Here is an 18,206-nt window from a genome sequence, read left to right on the forward strand (position 1 = left end):
ACAGACTATGGCAGAATTTCCAAATACATTTTTATTTATTTCATTTGAAGACTGACAGCTTTTTAAAATTCCAAGATCTCTAGTTTTATAAATAGATATATGTGCAGAATATTTGATCACAAAAATTAGTCACGAGTCCAGCGCATGTTACTACAAATCTGGTTAAAATCTGGTAACCGCTCAATAGGACCTGTGGATACAAAAGACAGTGAGAACAGAGTTCCAAGTCCTTAGCCAAGTGTGTACACAAGGAGAGGAGCCAGGCTTACCGAGGGCAGCAATAGCTGGGCTTTTGTCATAAATGTACTTGGTGCATACTTCTCGAACCATCTCCGCATTCACAGCCTGAGACAGGGATGACACTATCATCAGGACTTTTGTAGTGAAGACAGATTCTACATATGTGACTTTTCTAAACTGAATCAAGAGTTAGGTAACCTCAGCCTTTGTAACTGACCCTTTCACCCAAAACCAAAGGATTACTTACATCAATTCTTGCTTCAAGCTCAGGGATGGGAATTCTCCTATTATAGCATAGCATCTGCCTACCAATGTCTTCACAAATTGGAGTTGAGCCTGTTTAGAGAAGGAAGTCTAAGTACCCAGATAGACATCGGCCATGAAGACAAAGTCAAAGCCGGGCCTGACCGCCAAGCACCCCCCAGCCTGTCTTCTAAAGGCTTACCATCAAGCTGCAGCAACATGTTCGTTTTCAGAAGATTTCTTGCTCGTGCTACTTCACTCTCAGTAACACTTGTACAGAGTCGCATCCTAAAACACATTGGGAAATGGCCATAAGTACCTGGAAAATGTTATTAGGTCTAACTTAATGACCTAGAGAGCAAGATGGTGTATTCGATATATTATACCACAACATACGAAGGGTTACATTTCAACTCAGTAGAAAGCTTAAATTACTAATACTAAAACTAAAGCTAAAATACTCTCAAAAATTCTAACTTTGTCTAATTGCTAATTAGCAGACACAGTAATACAATGTAAAAACAGAATGACCACATTGTGAGAACAGTCATCTTGAGGCCTCACAAATACCCCTCTGTGAAGTTAAGATACATAAACTAAGGGAGAGAAAGGTCAATGGGTCACCCTTGGTTTCTCAAGACAATCAGCTGAGTCTGACAGCCCAGTATTTAAGTTAAGAATCAAATACATGCCAGTTAACTAAAGTTAGAGATTTAAGGCCCTTAATAATGAAGGAAACATTTCTAGGAAGCGCTGCAGATTTTTCTGCCTTGGCTTACTGACTAACCCTTTTGGTCAGAGGTTCTCAACCTGTGGATCACATACCAGATATTTACATTATGATTCATAACTAGCAAAATTAGTTACGAAGTAGCAATGAAAAAAATGTTATGACTGGGGTCAGCACAACATGAGGAACTGTAGTAAAGGGTCGCAGTGTTAGGGAGGGTGAGAACCACTGCTTTAGGTAATGCTAAGTTCACATTCACTTTCCTAACCTGCCTTTTTTGGGGGGAAGTACTCGGGGTTCAAACGAGTGTTCAGGGCATGCTAAGCAAGTGGTCTACCACTGAGCTACGATTCCACCCCTCATGCTTTTTAGAGATGTTTTCTGAATTTCTAGTTGACTTATAAATATTTTCGAGTATAATCAGCTTCACATGTGGTTTCAAAGAAATATCTGTTCTTAAAAACATTACAACCACTACTTTAAAAACTAAAGTTAACACTGCTGGTGGCCAGTAGCTGTGTCAGAGGAACAGCATGTGGCAATTGAAGTTCAGGTGTGAGCCCACCAGAAGAAAAGTTCTGATGGGTATGTCTCGCTTAAGCAAGGCTTGGGAGAATACAGCCTCCAGAATGTATTTTGCTTCTGTTGTGTCCCTGCATGCTTGCTGCTACAATGTATATGGTGTGGGGAGTCCCCCATGCTTGTATTGTAGTGTGTCTATCTCAAGATTACATCTTCAGCTACCGTGCATTTAACTCTGGGGATTGTCAGAAAGATGATTTCTCCTTAAGCTGTATTGTCTGTTGACACAGTTTTGATGAATAAAAATATACTAGGATATGTTTCATAACTAAGGCCTATTGTTCCACGAAGACTGTGAGACACTTAGGACACTTAGGATCACAGCTCAGGCTGACATAGGAAAATAGTTGAATTTCTCTTGCTGCCAAGATTATTAGCTGATATAAAGCTCCAAAGAGCTTTAGATTAGACCAGATGCCTTGCTAATGGTTTTTGTTTTGTTTTGCTTTGTTTTGGGGGGGGGGGGGGGGTTCCTCTGTGTAGCTTTGTGCCTTTCCTGGAACTCGATCTGTAGACCAGGCCGGCCTCGAACTCACAAAGATCCACCTGGCTCTGCCTCCTGAGTGCTGGGATTAAAGGCATGCGCCACTACCACCCGGCTGCTAATGATTTTTTAGATAAATGTTTCCAACTTTTATTTCACAAGGACACACACGCGCGCGCGCGCGCACACACACACACACGGCTGTACTGTCCAGCTAGGTCATAAATACAAAAACAGCCCAATTACTGCTAGCTGGCAAATGATTAAGTCCTTGCACCCATTCCTGACTTCAGTTTGAGAAAATAAATTCTGACTAGTCAAGGCTACAGAAAATTATCTGACTCTGTAGCTCCTAATGAGGGCTGCAGGTGTTCTTGGATAACTGGAAGTTATACACAGGACAGAAAATACACTCTTAAGTTTTAGGCATTTTGGTGATTAGTTTTGTGGATAGTGCCCAGCTGAGCAGATATTATAAGATATACAGTACCTAGCTGTAAGAGATTCTGTGAGAGGATTTAAGTGGTGGAGAGGAAGGGAACAATGGAGCAACAAGAGAGAACAAGATGAGAGAATAAAGAAATGAAACCATCAAGAGAGTGAGATTATTTTTCCCTAACCCCCTCTGATAAAAAAAATCTTAAGTTTTGCTACTCTGTGGACTTTCCTTGGAGCCTGGAAGCTGGTTCTTGGGCTGTGATGTACCACCATTAGGAAACTGGCCTAAAATAATAAATTCTGGTAAAACTAAAGTTGTTTTCTCACCATTCTTTTTGCACAACATGCAGCATGTCAGCAACCGTGGCTTGTTCACAAACCATATAGAGCCCCCATAATCCTGTGTCTGTGTAGGAAGTGTTGAAGGACTGGAAGCTGTGGCAGAGACTGCCATGACAAGTGAGCTGAGCCAGCTTGCTAGATAAATTCTGTAAAAGAAACAATCCAACTTGGTTTGTAAACTGGGCACATGGATCCAAGTCCCCACAAAGAAATGAGTTCTGTGGCTGTTAGTGAGTGCTAACCCTATTTGGTTAACAGTTTGTGGGTTGTTTTTAGAGACAAGGTCTCATTACGTAGCCCTGGCTGGCTTAGAACACTGTGTAGATCAGGTTAGCCTCAAGCTTAGAGACCCACCGGTGTTTTCCTCCTGAGTGCTGGGATTAAAGGCATGTACCACTGTTCTGCTCAAGGTGCCAGTTTCATCCAGCAACACCTCAACAATAGCTTTGCAATTTCAAGGAAGTATTACACTTATCTGGCTCGATACAGACTATAAAAACAATGAGTTCTTGCAACTGGTTTAAAAGCTGCACTATTCATAAGAATTCAGTTCTGTTCCAGGGCCATGTGAGGCTCTGATTACACATACTGAAGTGATACTGTACTGAAATCTAAGATATTCACATGAAATGTATTTTGGATCTTTTAAACAAATCTATATACTGTATTTTGAAATTTAAATTTTTTTTAGAAAAGTTGGAAAAACAGTACAAAGATGCCTGTCGCTTCTACCTCTTTAACAACTTTTTTACCATGCCTGCTTTCTTTAGACATGTTGATCCTTGTTTTGTCGGTGATTGAACCTAGTGCTCAGGCATGTGAGGCAAAGCACACCACTAAACTACAAGCTAAACCTTATAAACTCTCAACAATTTCAGGGTTAGCTATAGATTTCTTTGCCTCTATGTTCTCCAGTGTGTACTAGTGAAAGTAGAGTTCTCCAGAAAGTTAGGACATTAACATTGACACGGCTGTATTAACGACTATGGTTACCACAGTACCTAATACCCACTACTATAACAGTAAAAATGAACTATTCTCCCCTTATTTCATCAACTGTCCCACTAACAAACAGTATGACAAGACTTTTTTTTCCTGGCTTAGGTGCAATCCAAGATGAGTTAATATTTAAGTCAAAGTCATGGTACTAGTAACCTATTTTTGCCATTTCAAAAATGGGCAGTCTTAGAAGGAATTTACATTTAGAAAAACATGACAATCTTCCATTTATCATGAAAAGTTACTTCAAAAGTCACTTACCATTCCTCCTCCGAAAGAGCGGTCCCAGTTGCCAATCAGTGTGTTTGCAACCATGAGACAGATTGTGTCTGGATGTGCCCAACCAACTGCTTCAACAGCTATTGCAAGGTGTGCCAAAGGCATCTTGTCATCCCTCACTCGAATCTAGGTAAGAATAAACAAAATGACTTGTGGAATATTACTTTATGTAAAGATGTGTTACATTTGTTTATGTTGGATTTCTTTAACGATGTAAAGGTGTGTTGCTTTGCTTGCCTAAGGCTCCTGATTAGTCTAATAAAAAGTTAAATGGCCAATAGCTAGGCAGTAGAGAGATAGGCAGTGCTGGCGAGCAGAGAGAATAAGTATGAAGGAATCTAGGCTCAAGAGAAGAGAACAAGGGAGAAAGAGAAGGAGACACCTGGGGCTGGCCAGTCAGCCAGGCAGCCGCCAACCAGACATAGAAGAAGCAGTGAAAGCAGGACATACAGAATGAGAGAAAGGTAAAAAGCCCAAGGGCAAAACATAGATGAAGAGAAACAGGTTAAATTAAGTTATAAGAGCTAGTGGGACAAGCATAAGATAAGGCTGAGCATTCATAACTAATATTGTAAGTCTCCGTGTCTTTATTTGGGAGCTGGTTGGCGGCTCAGAGAAAGCCTGCTACAGATAACTAGTTAAATAAAATTTAACTATTTAAGTTACAGAATAGTTTCTTTCACCAGAACATTTCATTTGAAATACCACCTGGTCAAAAGGAGTTGCCTTATTTCACTAATATTTTATATCTACTAATATGATTTTTAATCCAATTTAAATCAGCACTAATGGTACAAATCTGTAAGTGCCAACATCAGACCTCTTTCCACATACTACTATGAACATCATAATGTGGCAAACTAGGCTTGATGCATAACACTGTAGCTAATTAAGTAGATCCTCTGCAAGTTCTGGCTCTAATAGCAATCTCCATAACTGTACTTGTGGGGCAGAAATGAAGCCAAGAACACACCCAATGCAAAAGTCAAAATGCAATCTTTTTTATTACAAGGTTGCATTTATACCTTGGCACATGTAAATATGCACTATGCAAAAGAAAAACACAAAATGAGTAAGTGTACATACTACTCTTAGACCCCGCCTCCTCAGGAAAGAAAAGCAAGTCACTAATATGGAACAGGAAAGTAATCAAATGAGCCCATCCTTTTCCCTTCCTGTATTTCAGTTTACACTTTTTCCTACTAGAAATACACACATTAAAAAAAAGTTTACATTTTATTTGGTGGGGGGGGGGGTGGGGATGGGCGGTATGTTGAGGTCAGAAGATGGGAATCTGTTCTCTCTTTCTACCATGTGAGTCCTAAGGATTGAACTCAGGATCAAACTTCGGTTAACAGCTTGGCAGCCAGCACCTTTGAGCTAACTCTCCAGCCTGAAACAGATTTTATACACTCCTATTTTTTTTAAGGTTTTTAATCTCTCTGTGTGTGTGTGTGTGTGTGTGTGTGTGTGTGTGTGTGTGTGTGTGTTTTGGAGCCCACAGAGACCAAAAGAGGGTGTCAGCTTCCCTGGAACTGAAGTTACAGGTGTCTGTGAGCTGCACAATAAGGTAGTAGGAACCCAACTATGGTCCTCTGCAAGTGCAGCAAGCATGATCAAACTGCTGAGCCAAGTCTCCAGGCCCTATATCCTCATTAAGTATAATGTAAGACTTCTAGAGGCCAAATTCTAAGTAAGAGCTTGCCCTACCTCACTTCCAGTGAATGTGCAGGGAGGCAGGGCTGGTACTTCTCCTTTGTGTGTGCACAAAGAGTCTCCAAAATGAAACTTTGCGAGCTCAAGCAGTTCGTCATGGCAAACACCTAAATTGAAGGACAATATTTTCTTACATTATCTGACAGCAATACAATCAAGATAGTCAACTGCCAGCAGTATGCTTTACAGTAAGGTTGACAGAGAAGAATGTGAAGTACATTACACATGAAGAACTTGCATTCATTGAGCCATTTAAAGTGTCCACTTTCCTTAGTTTGTAAGACCTGGGCTGCAAAGCTTTCCCTGAGCAGCTGGTGTTCACCAACATACACATGTACTCAGAGATAAAGGTAAGAAAACAGTCTGAAAACCCCACTTCTTCCTTTTTTTTTTTTGTTCTGCTAGAATTTTTTTATTGGTCTCTGTGAGTTTTCTAGGCATTACAACTTCATATAAGTTTCCAGGAGAACAAATCTCTGGGCAAAGAACACCAAGCCAGTTCAAGAGAGTGAGAAATTGTAATTTTCATCACATTTTTAAAAATTTCAACTCTCAACCCAATTTCTATAGAAAGTCATGTTAAGTTATAAAAGTTCAGTGTGCACTCTAGTAGAACGTCCATTTCGTAAGTTTCCTTTAAGTAGGCAGAAACAGAAGTATGGCTCAGTCCTTACGAGTTGGATATATAGATGTGCTTCATTCTCCGAGTTCTGCTGACAGAACTCTGGAACCAAAATCAATTCTGAATTTTGAACACATTCCTATTTTTCCATGTGTTCATGGCTTGACATCCAAACCTCAGAGGAATCACTTACTATAAGGAATTCCTTATTATCCCAACATGGGTCCCAAACATGGCCAGTCAGTAAAGTCCTAGAACACAAGCATCAGCTTAAAATTCTAGACATTGTGATTATGTATTTGAGACAAGCCTGGCTATACAGCCCAGGCTGGCCTTGATCTTGTAATCCTCCTGCCTCAGCTTCTAGAATGCTGGAATTCTAAGTATGTGCCACATACCTAGGCATATGCAAAGGCTTTAAAAATATCACCATTAAGATTTATTTAAATGGGGGCTGGAGAGATGGCTCAGAGAATAAGAGCACTGGCTGCTCTTACAGATAACCCACATGATGGCTCACAAGCATCTGGAACTCCAGATCCAGGCGATCCAATGCCTTCTTCTGACCTCTGCAGGCATTAGGTACATGCACATATGCAAGCAAAACACACACATAAAAACATTTTTTTAAATTATTTATTTTTATTTTATGTGCATTGGTGTTTTGCCTGCATATGTTTCTGTGTGAGGATGTCAGGACCCTTGGAACTGGAGTTACAGACAGTTGTAAGCTGCCATGTGGGTGCTGAGAATTGAATCTGAGTCTTCTGTAAGAGCAGTCAGTGCTCTTAACCACTGAGCCATCTCTCCCGCCCCCATAAAAACAAATTAAAAACATGTCATTCTCTAAATGAAAACTTATTAACACAGCTTATACCCAGTATCCAAATAAATCTGTGATGTAGCCAAGCAGTGATGTACATATCTTTAATTCCAGCACTTTGAAGGCAGAGGCAGGCCGATCTTTGAGTTCGAGGCCAGCGTGGTCTACAGAGTGAAACCCTATCTCAAAAACCAAAACAAACAAAAAAACCAGTGATGTAAAACATGACAGTAAGAAAGTACAGTTTTTTGAATTGCCATGTAAGAAAGTCACCTTGGATATCAATCCAGAGGGTAAGAACACAAAATCAGGGCAGGACAAGGATGCCAGAGAACAGTGAGAAACCATGAAACGTAGTCCTCACACCTGACCATCTCGCCCATCATTTTTTTGCCTTTAGAACTAGTAACTGTCTTGGTTAAACAAGCCAGATGTGCAGCTCCTACTCTAACAGCTCAATCTAAAAGGCAAGGGACCTATAATTGTTTTTGAGGAAATAGAGATGAAAACATGTACTTGGTATATTACAGCTGTTCTTTCTGATGATTAAGGACTAAATAGAAGCTGAGACAAGAAATCAGAAAAGATCAAGAGAGGCTTAAACTGGCTTATTGCATTTAAAACACCAACATTTATAAGCTACAACATTTATAAATCATCAGGCATGGTGAATTCAGCTGTACCAGTACTCAGAAGAGACTGAGGCAGGAGGATGGCTTCAAGTGCATGGCCAACTTGGGCAACATTGCAAGTGTGTTTCAAAACAACAAAAAATGTATAACTTAGTAAGACAAAATGCTAACAATCTAGGACACACCATTAACTTTAGGATCTTCCAACTTCAGCAATGTCCAAATGAACCTATGAACCAAATAAAATTTGTATCCATATGCTGTTAATAAAGCCCCAACTAACCAGGGCAGGTCCTAGCACCTAAGCCCTGTCCATGCCAGCCATTTTAGAAACAATGTGCACACAATGACTGAGGGCAGGTACCCAACCTCACCTTTATCTCCAGTACCCACACATACAACTCAAAAGTCGATTAGATCAACTCATTTTAATTTGTAATATTTCCTAAAAAGAGAAAAGTTAAATTCACACAAACACACAAAATTAATGTCTTCAATGTACTCTAATATTGAAAAAGGGTAAATCAATTAAAATGATTGCACCCCCAAATTCAGACTGCCAGGAAATCTAGCAGAATCTCAAGTGAACTGTCTTAAATTTACAGACTTCACATGTCCCTAAGGAAATCTGATGCCACCCACATGTTTTGATTCACATTACACATTCTCATGACTCCTTTTGCAGGACTAGTTGGTTTACTGAGTGAAATGACTAAGCACATGAATAGATACATCCCTTCCAGGTTTGACCAAGGATGAAGCTATTTCTCAACTAAAAAATCTCAAGATTCTCTAATTATACAACACTGTCTTCCAAGTTAACTGTCTTCCATTTCATTCATTAGCCTTTGTCTTCTAAGAAAATTCCACTGTGTATGTACACCCAGGTACTGAATGGATCATTAAGCTTTCTGTAAATGAAACCTACTACAAAGAAAATAGAGGGAGTCTGGTCCAGTGCTTCTCATTCTCCTAATACAAACACTTTCAGGATGTGTGTGTCCCACAAGGATCCATCCCACAACCATGTCTAACGAAGTCAGAAAAACTTGACTAACCTCCAGCAGCAGCCAGCACGATTCTTGGTCCTTTATAATGTGTGGTTATATAATCCACTAAGTCCTTACGATTTATAGATCTGGAAACAGAGTAAGTAATGAGATTTCCTTGTTTTACTCTGTTATAGACAGGGTCTCATTCTGCAGCCTAGGCTGACCTAGAACTCACAGCAATCTTCCTGTCTCACAGGCCACCACACCTGAAAGTAAAGCAACTTTAAAAGGAAGTCAAAAGCATGGACCCTCACACAATATATCTGAAATGAATAGAACCTAAAGGCATTCTAAATGCTGAAAGCAGTCACAAATAGAGGCTACAAGTAGCAAAAAATTCTGCCTTTTGTATCAAGAAAGACAATGACCAACATTACTTGTCTAGTTCCCAAGTTTCTATGAGTATCATTACAGTACAATCAGCCACAATTTTAAATTATCATGGTAAAAATGACTCTCTGAAACATGCATTTTGAGTTTGTATATGTCATAATTTTTGTGCAAAATTTTCAAGTGAGAACTATACTGACTTGATATTTTCAGTTGGTCCCAGGATTGTCCGCCCAAGGGCAGTGTTCTGATAAGCTGTGGCATGAAGATAGTCAAAAACAACTTCTTGCAAGTTGGTTTCAACTTCCTGCATCTCTCTAAGGATTACTCCTCGTTCACGTTCAATCTCTGCTTCTCCCAATGTGCTGTTTTGAATTATATCAGCAAGAATTTCTACAGCTAATTGAAATGAAAACAACGGAAGAAACACAAGGATTAAAACCTCTTAAACCAGCATCAGAAACCATGACACTAATCATTATTCAGTATGATTAATTAGAATACTTAACCTAATCAGCACATTAAAATGGATGTGAAATAGAAACTCTGTAGTACAGAAGACCTTGGGAAAAATCCTAAATGTTATCACTTTATATTAATTCTAGGTAAGACATCCACAGAAATCTGCCTGTTAATACAGATGATTCTAAACAAAAAGTATGAAACAGCCTGGTGGTGGTGGCACACACCTTTAATTCCAGCACTCAGGAGGCAGAGGCAGGCGGACCTCTGTGAGTTCGAGACCAGCCTAATCTACAGATCGAGGTCCAGAACAGTCAGCACTACACAGAGAAACCCTGATTTCAAAACCGCCCCCCAGCCCCCAAAAAAGAGTATGAAATAGAAAATGATCTGTTAGAGAGAAAACAGGTATGCACATAGATACATGGGTAGAAACACTTCTACTATATTCACATAGCAATGAAGCTGTAATGTAACAAAGAAAAAAAATTACTATAACACAAAATTTGCCCTCAGGAGCTGGTTACAGAACTGTGTCTGCTTAGGTCCTAACTTGGTAAAAAGCTAAAGGTGAAGTGAATTTTATGGGAAAAATTACATCTCAAAAAAAAAGATACCCTCGTTGCTATAGCAATATAGATCTTTATTAAGGGTAAAATAAATTTATAACCCTAAGTTTCATTTCTTTGTTCTAATGTAAATTTCTCTTTCTTGTTTCAGTTCACTTTATGGGGCCTTGTCTGAGCCAATTAACTTCAAATATGAAGAACAGGATAAAACAGGCTGTTGGAGAAAGCTCATACTGAGATGATCATGAAATGGGGGAAATTACCATGAAACTCTTTTCATTTTTTTATAATTCCCAATAAAACCCAGATAGGAGCTGGCGGTGGTGGAGATGCCCAACAGCAACATGCTTGCCACACACCCATCTGGACCTGAGTTCAATCAGCCCAGACCCACATTTAAAAAGCCAGGAGCACCTATCATCCAGTGCAGAGACAGGAGCAGCCGTGAAACTTGCTCACCAGCAGTCCAGACAAATCTGGGTGAGCCAGGTTCCATGAGAGATCTGGCTCAAAAAATAACGTGGAGAGCAACTGATGTCGATCACTGGCTACAAACGGCATAAAGAGAACTTGTGTAGATGACCACTCAAGTGACAGTGACAAACTACAATAACTAAGGTTTTAGAGTAATAAAATTGATTGCAACTGTGCAACCGTAAAAGTTAATCATTTCATGAAATAGCTTTGGAATACTATTTTGTTTTTAATTCTTCCACTGGAAAAATGCTGTGTAATTAACATATTCAAAGCACTATACAAAAGGCTGTGCTATCATGTCAAAACAAGTGTTTTTTTTTTACAAAATAAAGTTTTCTATTTTGCTAAAATAACCATGAGTAATCATCGTATAAGTAAACATTTGTTAATCTTGCTCAGGATCCATAGTTTTGTATCAAACTAGGAATGAATGAATGAAAATGAAGTGAATGAAAATATTGCACTTCACAGGCAAGACTGTAAAGAACTCTGTTGAGGTCAGGTGGAGTCCTTGTTGTACACATATGCAGTCTGTATTTGGAGGAGAAATAAGAGCAGACACCCTCTCGTTTCTTTTTTTATAATAGACACACAAAAACCACAGAGCTAAATTATATCTAAACCCTCATGGAAACTATATTTTCTGCCGTATGGATGACAATACCTCTTGGCAAATCTTTAGAGAAAGCTTTGGCATAGTACACGGTCTGTTCTCTGGAGGTATAGGCGTTAAGATGAGCACCCATATTTTCAATCTCAAGTTCAAGGTCTAACTGGGACCTCTTTTTGGTGCCCTTGAAATAAAGGGAAAAAAAATACCATTATGACACTTCCCCTCTATCCTTCATCTATTCTAAACACATTAGACAATAAATATACGACAAAGGCCAATGCCAGTCATGCAAGGACAAGTTTGTAAACTATATCAGGTTTCAAAAAATATCCATTAAAGATGGCTTTTGCATCCCTGTATCCCAAGGGAGAACCCTTCTTTCAAAGTTAGAAAGCAATTATCAGTAATTATTTCAGAAACAACACTATAAAAATAAAAACAGCACATAGAATGTTATTGAAATAGTTCTTGTCCTTAAAATACAGTATTATACGCTTACTTCCTTTCATACAGAATGCATTTTAGTAAAGTCTCACAACTTGCCTTGAAAGCCATATGCTCCAGAAAGTGAGCTGTTCCATTATTCTTCTCATTTTCATACCGACTTCCAGCATCAATCCATAGCCCAACCTTAATGAAATAAAAGAATAATTAGGCAAATTCCCTGCAGTTGGAGAGATGGTGCAGCAGTTAATAACATTCACTGTTTTAACAAAGGATCTAAGTTTGGTTCCCAGCACCCAGTTAGGCAGTTCACAGCCATCTATAACTCCAGCTCCACAGTATATGAGACCCTCTTCTGGCCTCCTTGGGCACCTGTACTCACATGTGCATTCCCATACACAGACACATGTTACTAAAAATAAAAAAATTCAGTTTTTAGAGACAGAAGTTAATTCCTTCTTCTGGCAAATGTTTTCCAATCTTCCACTTAAGTTTTCTTCGACCACAATGAACTGACAATTCATTCATATAATCTGGGACTTGAAATTTTCACCACCAGGCTACTGGCAACTGTTATAAATATGGGACAGTGGTAGTGTAGGCCTTTAACCCAAGCACTCAGGAGGCAGAGGCAAGCAGATCTCTGAGTTCAAGGCCAGTCTGGTCCTTAGCTACACAGAGAAACCCTGCCTGGAAAAATCAACCAACACTAACCAACCAACCAAGCAAATAAACAAACAAATATTGGACTCAAATTCTTAACATAGCTCATTAGTACATCCAATTAATAACTATGGCATAAACAACATCAGGAACTGTCAGAAAGTCAGGTTCAAATTCATGTATAAGCTTTATAATCTCAGACACAACCATTTAACTCCTCTGAACTTGTCAGTAAAATATGTGAGATGAGTTTTAAGTACTGTGTTGTGAAATATTATTTTAACTAGACAAAGATGTGTAACATTTGTATAGGCTGCAGAATATTACTTTAACTGTGCAAAGGTGTGTTACTTTTGTTTATGCTGCATTTGTTTGATCACGTAAAGATGTGTTGCATCTGTTTCACCTTGCCTGCCTAAGGCACCTGATTGGTCTAGTAAAAAGCTGAACAGCCATTAGCTCGGCAGAGAAAGGACAGGAGGGGCTAGCAGCAGAGATGATAAATAGGAGAAATGTAGGCTAAGAAGAACGAGAAGGAGGAGGCGAAAATGAGGGGCATGCCTGGGGTGAGAAGCCAGGCAGACACCAGACAGACAGAAGAGATGTAAGAAAGGGAATAAGACCCAAGGCAAAAGGTAGGCAAAGAGAAACAGGTTAATTTAAGTTAAAAGGGTTAGCCAGAAATGTGCCTAAGTAAGCTAGGCTGAGCATTCAAAACTAGTAAGTCTGTGTCATGATTTGGGAGCTGGCTGGTGGCCCCAAAAGAAAAAGCCTGGTACAGTTCTGTATATAGGGAAAAGTGGACTGACCCCATAAATACGCTGTCAATAAAAACAGATGTAAACAGTGAGAGAGGTTCATATGCACCTAAAGGTTCCAGCTCAGAGAAACTTGCCAAGGCAAAATAACCAACCTCTGGCCAAACAAAGAGCTGTGGCTGGGTCTGCTCCCTCCCCAATGAGGCATCATTTGGCTAAAATCAGTTGCAGTCACTTACTGTGCACGTTGAGAGCCCAGAGTTTTCAGAAGCTACTCTGAGTCCATTTTCCAAACATGTTACTCGCGTCTCAGGAACATTCAGAACAACTTGTGTAGCAGCCTGTGTACTTCTTAGTCTGCTCCCTCCAAAACACAAGGGCTGACGGGCACAGGGGGAGGAAGAAAGCAAACATTACTACTCCAGTACTCAATGTCCGTCAGAAAAAAACCTTGGACTCATTCCATAAGACACTTTCCTGGACAGCACAAGGGTGTAAGTGTGTGTGTGTCTAGGGGGGAGGGGGTGCCATAGAGCGTAGAGAATGAGGCCCCAGTTCTCAACAAAAACAACCCTCTCTCAGCTTTGGTTCCACTGGGATCTACTGCTAGCCTAGGAAATGTTCCTTAAGCAACTGCTCTCTCAAACAAGCAATACTACTGAAAATACGCCCTTCTCTCCAGGAACATGAGCAGTTACTACCATTACCCAGACACAGACCTGATTCAAGTACTGTTTCATACTCACTATCAAAAAAAGAAACTGACATAAACATATAAAAATGACTTCACAAAAGGAAATGTGGGTAGAAACCGGACAGACACAGGAAGATGTCCCCAAGTACACTTTGGCCAACTGGTTTGACTGTAGACGCTTCACCTTTCAGCAGCTTTTTCTTTTCATATTGAAATAAGAAAAACGTATTTGCTAAATCCTGACCCAAATAACTGAGGTCAGCTTAATCAGCAGGCATGTACTGTAGTGGTTTGAATAGGAATGGCTCCACAGACTCAGATTTGAAAGCTTGGTCACCAGAAGAGGAATCCTTAGGAGGTGTGGCCTCGTTGGAGCAAGTCTATCACTGGGGTGGGCCCTGAAGTTCAACTGCTCACACCAGGCCCGGGGTCTCTCTTCCTGCTGCCTGCAATCCAGATGTAGGACTCTCAGCTCCTTCCCCAGCACCATGTCTGCCTGCACACCACCATGCTCCCCGCCATGACGATAATGGACTGAATCTCTGAACTGCAAACCAGCCCCAATTAATGTTTTCCTTTTTTAAGAGTTGCCATGGTCACAGTGTTTCATCACAATAGAAACCCTAACTAAGACAGGTACTTAAGGAACTTTTGTTAACCTGCATTGTTCTACTTCTGCTCCCTGATCAAACAGAAATACCATGGTGACATGTGAGCCCTATTCTTATTAAAAGATCATATCCTGGGCCAGGTGATGGTGGAGCATGCCTTTAATCCCAGCACTTGGGAGGCAGAGGCAGGTGGATCTCTGTGAGTTAAAGGCCAGCCTGGTCTAGAGAGTGAGTTCCAGGACAGCTAGGGCGGTTGGTTACACAGAGAAAACTTGTCTCAGATTTTAAAAAAAAGTTCATACCCTGTCATGATTGCTAAAAGACATCACAGCTGCCAATGAGATGTACCAAACTTGTGGGCTCGGCTGCCTCTTTAGACTTGTAGTCCCAAGTCTGCATGCCCCAGGTCCAGTCGGTGTGGCTCAAATAAAAACTTCACATTCATCCTGGTCTCCAGACTCATCCTGGTCTCCTCCTCTTGGGTGAGAACAACCCAGCTACAACAACATCGGTAAACACACACACACACACACACACATCAGTAAACACACACACACACATCAGTAAACACACACACACACATCAGTAAACACACACACACACACACACACACACACACACCCCCTTTGGAGCAACAACATCGGTAAACACACACACACACACACATCAGTAAACACACACACACACACACACACACACACCCTTTGGAGCAACAACATCGGTAAACACACACACACACAACATCGGTAAACACACACACACACACACACACACACACACCCTTTGGAGCAACAACATCGGTAAACACACACACACACACACACCCTTTGGAGCAACAACATCGGTAAACACACACACACACACACCCTTTGGAGCAACAACATCGGTAAACAAACACACACACACACACACACACACCCTTTGGAGCAAGGAAGCTTTCAAATAAAAACGCAGAGATAAAATTTTGCTCAACTGAGGATGAAGCTTGTCTTAAGCAGAAGAACGGGTAGCATTCCTCACTGACTTCCTCCAATCTGCTAACTGAGTTTTGGGGGTCAGTGCGTGCTCGGTCCCCGACCCCGGCAGCCGCCCCGCCCCCTCTGCGGCCTCGGGGCCTGCGCCCCGGGGTCGGGATCCGGAGCCCGGCCTACCAGAGCGCAGCGGGATCCGCCCGGGCGCGGCGGGGCGCGGCTTACCTGAGCGGCGGCGCCGCGGAGTGGGAGCCTTCGGGCAAACCCCCAGAGCCGCCGTCGGGCCACGGGCAACAGCGACCGGCACACTGCGGCGGCCGCCATGTCGGCTGCGGAGGAGCGGGAGAAGCACTTCCGGGTCGTGACTCCAAGCCCCCAGCGGGAGGCTGGCCCCACCGTGCGGCAGCCATGGGAATTACAGCCTCAGAAGCTGTCCTGGAAGGATGCTGCTCTGGACCTCGTACCTCCAACCCCTTCCCCCTCCAGCTCCCGCTCCAGTTCATACCAAGTAATCCGAATCGGAAGGTCAGTAGAAACGATGTACAAGGCACACATGTGACAAAATGAATGTAACCTGTGTCCCTGAGGCGGTTGGACTTCATCGGAAAGAAGTGCTACTGGAGGAACAGGAAGTGTGAGGAAAGGATGCAATCATGTTGGTCCTGTTCCTACTGTTCGGTTGTTTGTAGCCTTGTTTATCCCAATCCCTAGAAATACCTTTGGCGAGGTCGCTACTGAAAGAGACACACCTGAAAAACCTAATCTTACATTCTGTTAGCAGGATTTAATGTTGTTTGCCTTCAAGTCTCTCAGAACATCTTAGAGCTTTACCTAACAATCTTCGCTTTTTCACGTTCCTGAGCGCCTCCTTATCCACAGACTAATGAAACTAGAATTAGCAAGCACTTTTTAAATTAAAAATTTTAATTTAATTTATTATTATGGGGAGGGAGTGAGTGCATGCTACTGCACACACGTGGAGGTCAGAAGAAAACTTTATGTAGTCCATCGTCTCCATGTAGATAGAAACCTTTACATGAATTCTGTGGGTGGAACCCAGAGGGTCAGGCTAGCCCTGCAAGTGACAACTTTACCTGCTGAGCCACCTTGCAGGCCCCCAGCAAGCTCTTTTCTGTGAGGCAGAGACTATTACGATGCTAATTTTACAGTGTTGATGTTTAAACACCTGGTCACCAGCTGGTCTTGCTGATTGACAAGGTTGTGGAAGCTTTGATAGTAGAGCCTCCAGGTAGAAGTGCATCACTGAGGGCAGCCTCTTGAGGATCTATAGCCTGTCCACTTCTTCATCTCCCCGCTTCTAAGTTGTGATGCAGTGTGTCACCATGGATGCATGCCCTCTGGAAATGCAGGTTACTTTATCGCAGTGATAGTAAAGGAAACTAGAACAGACGAATCTCAGCATGGCTTGGATTTGCATTTCTCTGAAAGCTAAGGGTAGTGAGAATTTTATTTTAAATATTTAGTGGCATTTGTACTTTCATTTAAAATTCTTTTTCCATTTTTATGTATGTGTGGTATGTGTATTTTGGTGGGAGGACGTATGTGTCCATGTGTGGGTGTAGCACATGCTTATGTGTGGAGGCCCAAAGGTGACATTTGGTAATAGATTTTCTGTATCGTGATAATATGTTTCTCCACTGATTCAGTAAGGCAGATCAAGCCAAATTGAAAAGGTAAAAGAAAAGGTTTATTTGAGCAAAGCAACTCCCGGGTGAGTTCTCCAGTCCCAGAGATGGAGGCAGGAAAAGTCATGTGCCAGAACTAAAGCAAGGAGGTTATATAGCCCGTAGGGGAGGGGTGATGATGTGTCTCAAGCTGATTGAAAACTGAGTACTTTAGGCAACTTCAGGGGAGGAGCTCACAGAGCCGCCAAGGATGCAGAACTGGGCTTGTTGGAGAGTCTCTGAGAAGGCAGGATTTGGAGAGAGAGAGAGAGAGAGAGAGAGAGAGAGAGAGAGAGAGAGAGAGAGAGAGAGAGAGAGAGAGAGAGAGATGGGGCTTCCCAGACCCTGCAGGAGCGAGCTGGAGGTTTCAACCAAACAATTGGGGTCATCATTGATAAGTTTTAGGCCTCCTGAAGGCCTCTCTGCCAATGCTGCAAACTGAATCAGACCAAATTGGTAAGCCTGGGTTTAATGGGTAAAGCGTTCCCAGGAGAAAGACAGGAAGAACCAGGTGTCTGTTTTCTGGGATGCCACTTAAATCCCCTGTAGGAGTGGTCTTGAGCCTCTCTGGGGGAGGAGCTGTGTTTGGCAGGCTTTGAAGAGGCAGGTTTAGGGAAAGAGATGGGGAGAGGAGTTGAGGTGGGTCTTCACCAGACTCCTTCCAAACAATCATTGACTGCTCTCCTACCTTGTTCATATAGTCAGAGTCTGTTGAGTTCACTGATGTGGCTGGTTTCTCGGGCCAAC

The 18,206-nt window shown here is 41.6% G+C and overlaps 2 protein-coding genes across 5 annotated transcripts in view; one reads left to right on the forward strand and one right to left on the reverse strand.

Moving 5' to 3' along the window:
* Nucleotides 1-13: 13 nt before the first annotated feature.
* On the reverse strand, nt 14-16,130 carry Pmpcb (peptidase, mitochondrial processing subunit beta). 3 transcript variants are annotated; one of them, XM_059257225.1, is made up of 13 exons: nt 16,000-16,130; nt 13,738-13,878; nt 12,177-12,263; nt 11,685-11,814; nt 9,713-9,911; nt 9,189-9,268; nt 6,048-6,160; nt 4,320-4,463; nt 3,045-3,205; nt 686-771; nt 488-576; nt 270-345; nt 14-190 (listed from the first exon to the last, which is right to left on the reverse strand). In XM_059257225.1, exons 1-13 carry the CDS (start codon nt 16,096-16,098, stop codon nt 126-128), a joined length of 1,470 nt encoding a protein of 489 aa, XP_059113208.1. In that variant the 5' UTR covers nt 16,099-16,130; the 3' UTR covers nt 14-125. The 3 variants fall into 3 exon arrangements, with proteins under 3 accessions (XP_059113208.1, XP_059113209.1, XP_059113207.1); XM_059257226.1 differs by lacking the exon at nt 16,000-16,130 and adding an exon at nt 15,106-15,144; XM_059257224.1 differs by lacking the exon at nt 16,000-16,130 and adding an exon at nt 14,530-14,701.
* The window catches only part of Napepld (N-acyl phosphatidylethanolamine phospholipase D), a 97,722-nt gene continuing 95,485 nt past the window's right edge, over nt 15,970-18,206 (forward strand). For both annotated transcript variants that reach the window (XM_059257227.1, XM_059257228.1), the window contains exon 1: nt 15,970-16,299. In XM_059257227.1, coding sequence (XP_059113210.1) covers nt 16,097-16,299 — 203 coding nt within the window. In that variant the 5' untranslated portion in view covers nt 15,970-16,096. The remainder of the gene's footprint in view (nt 16,300-18,206) is intronic.

The sequence above is a fragment of the Peromyscus eremicus genome, chromosome 3 (genome assembly GCF_949786415.1).
Source record: "Peromyscus eremicus chromosome 3, PerEre_H2_v1, whole genome shotgun sequence".
NCBI classification, from domain to species: domain Eukaryota; kingdom Metazoa; phylum Chordata; class Mammalia; order Rodentia; family Cricetidae; genus Peromyscus; species Peromyscus eremicus.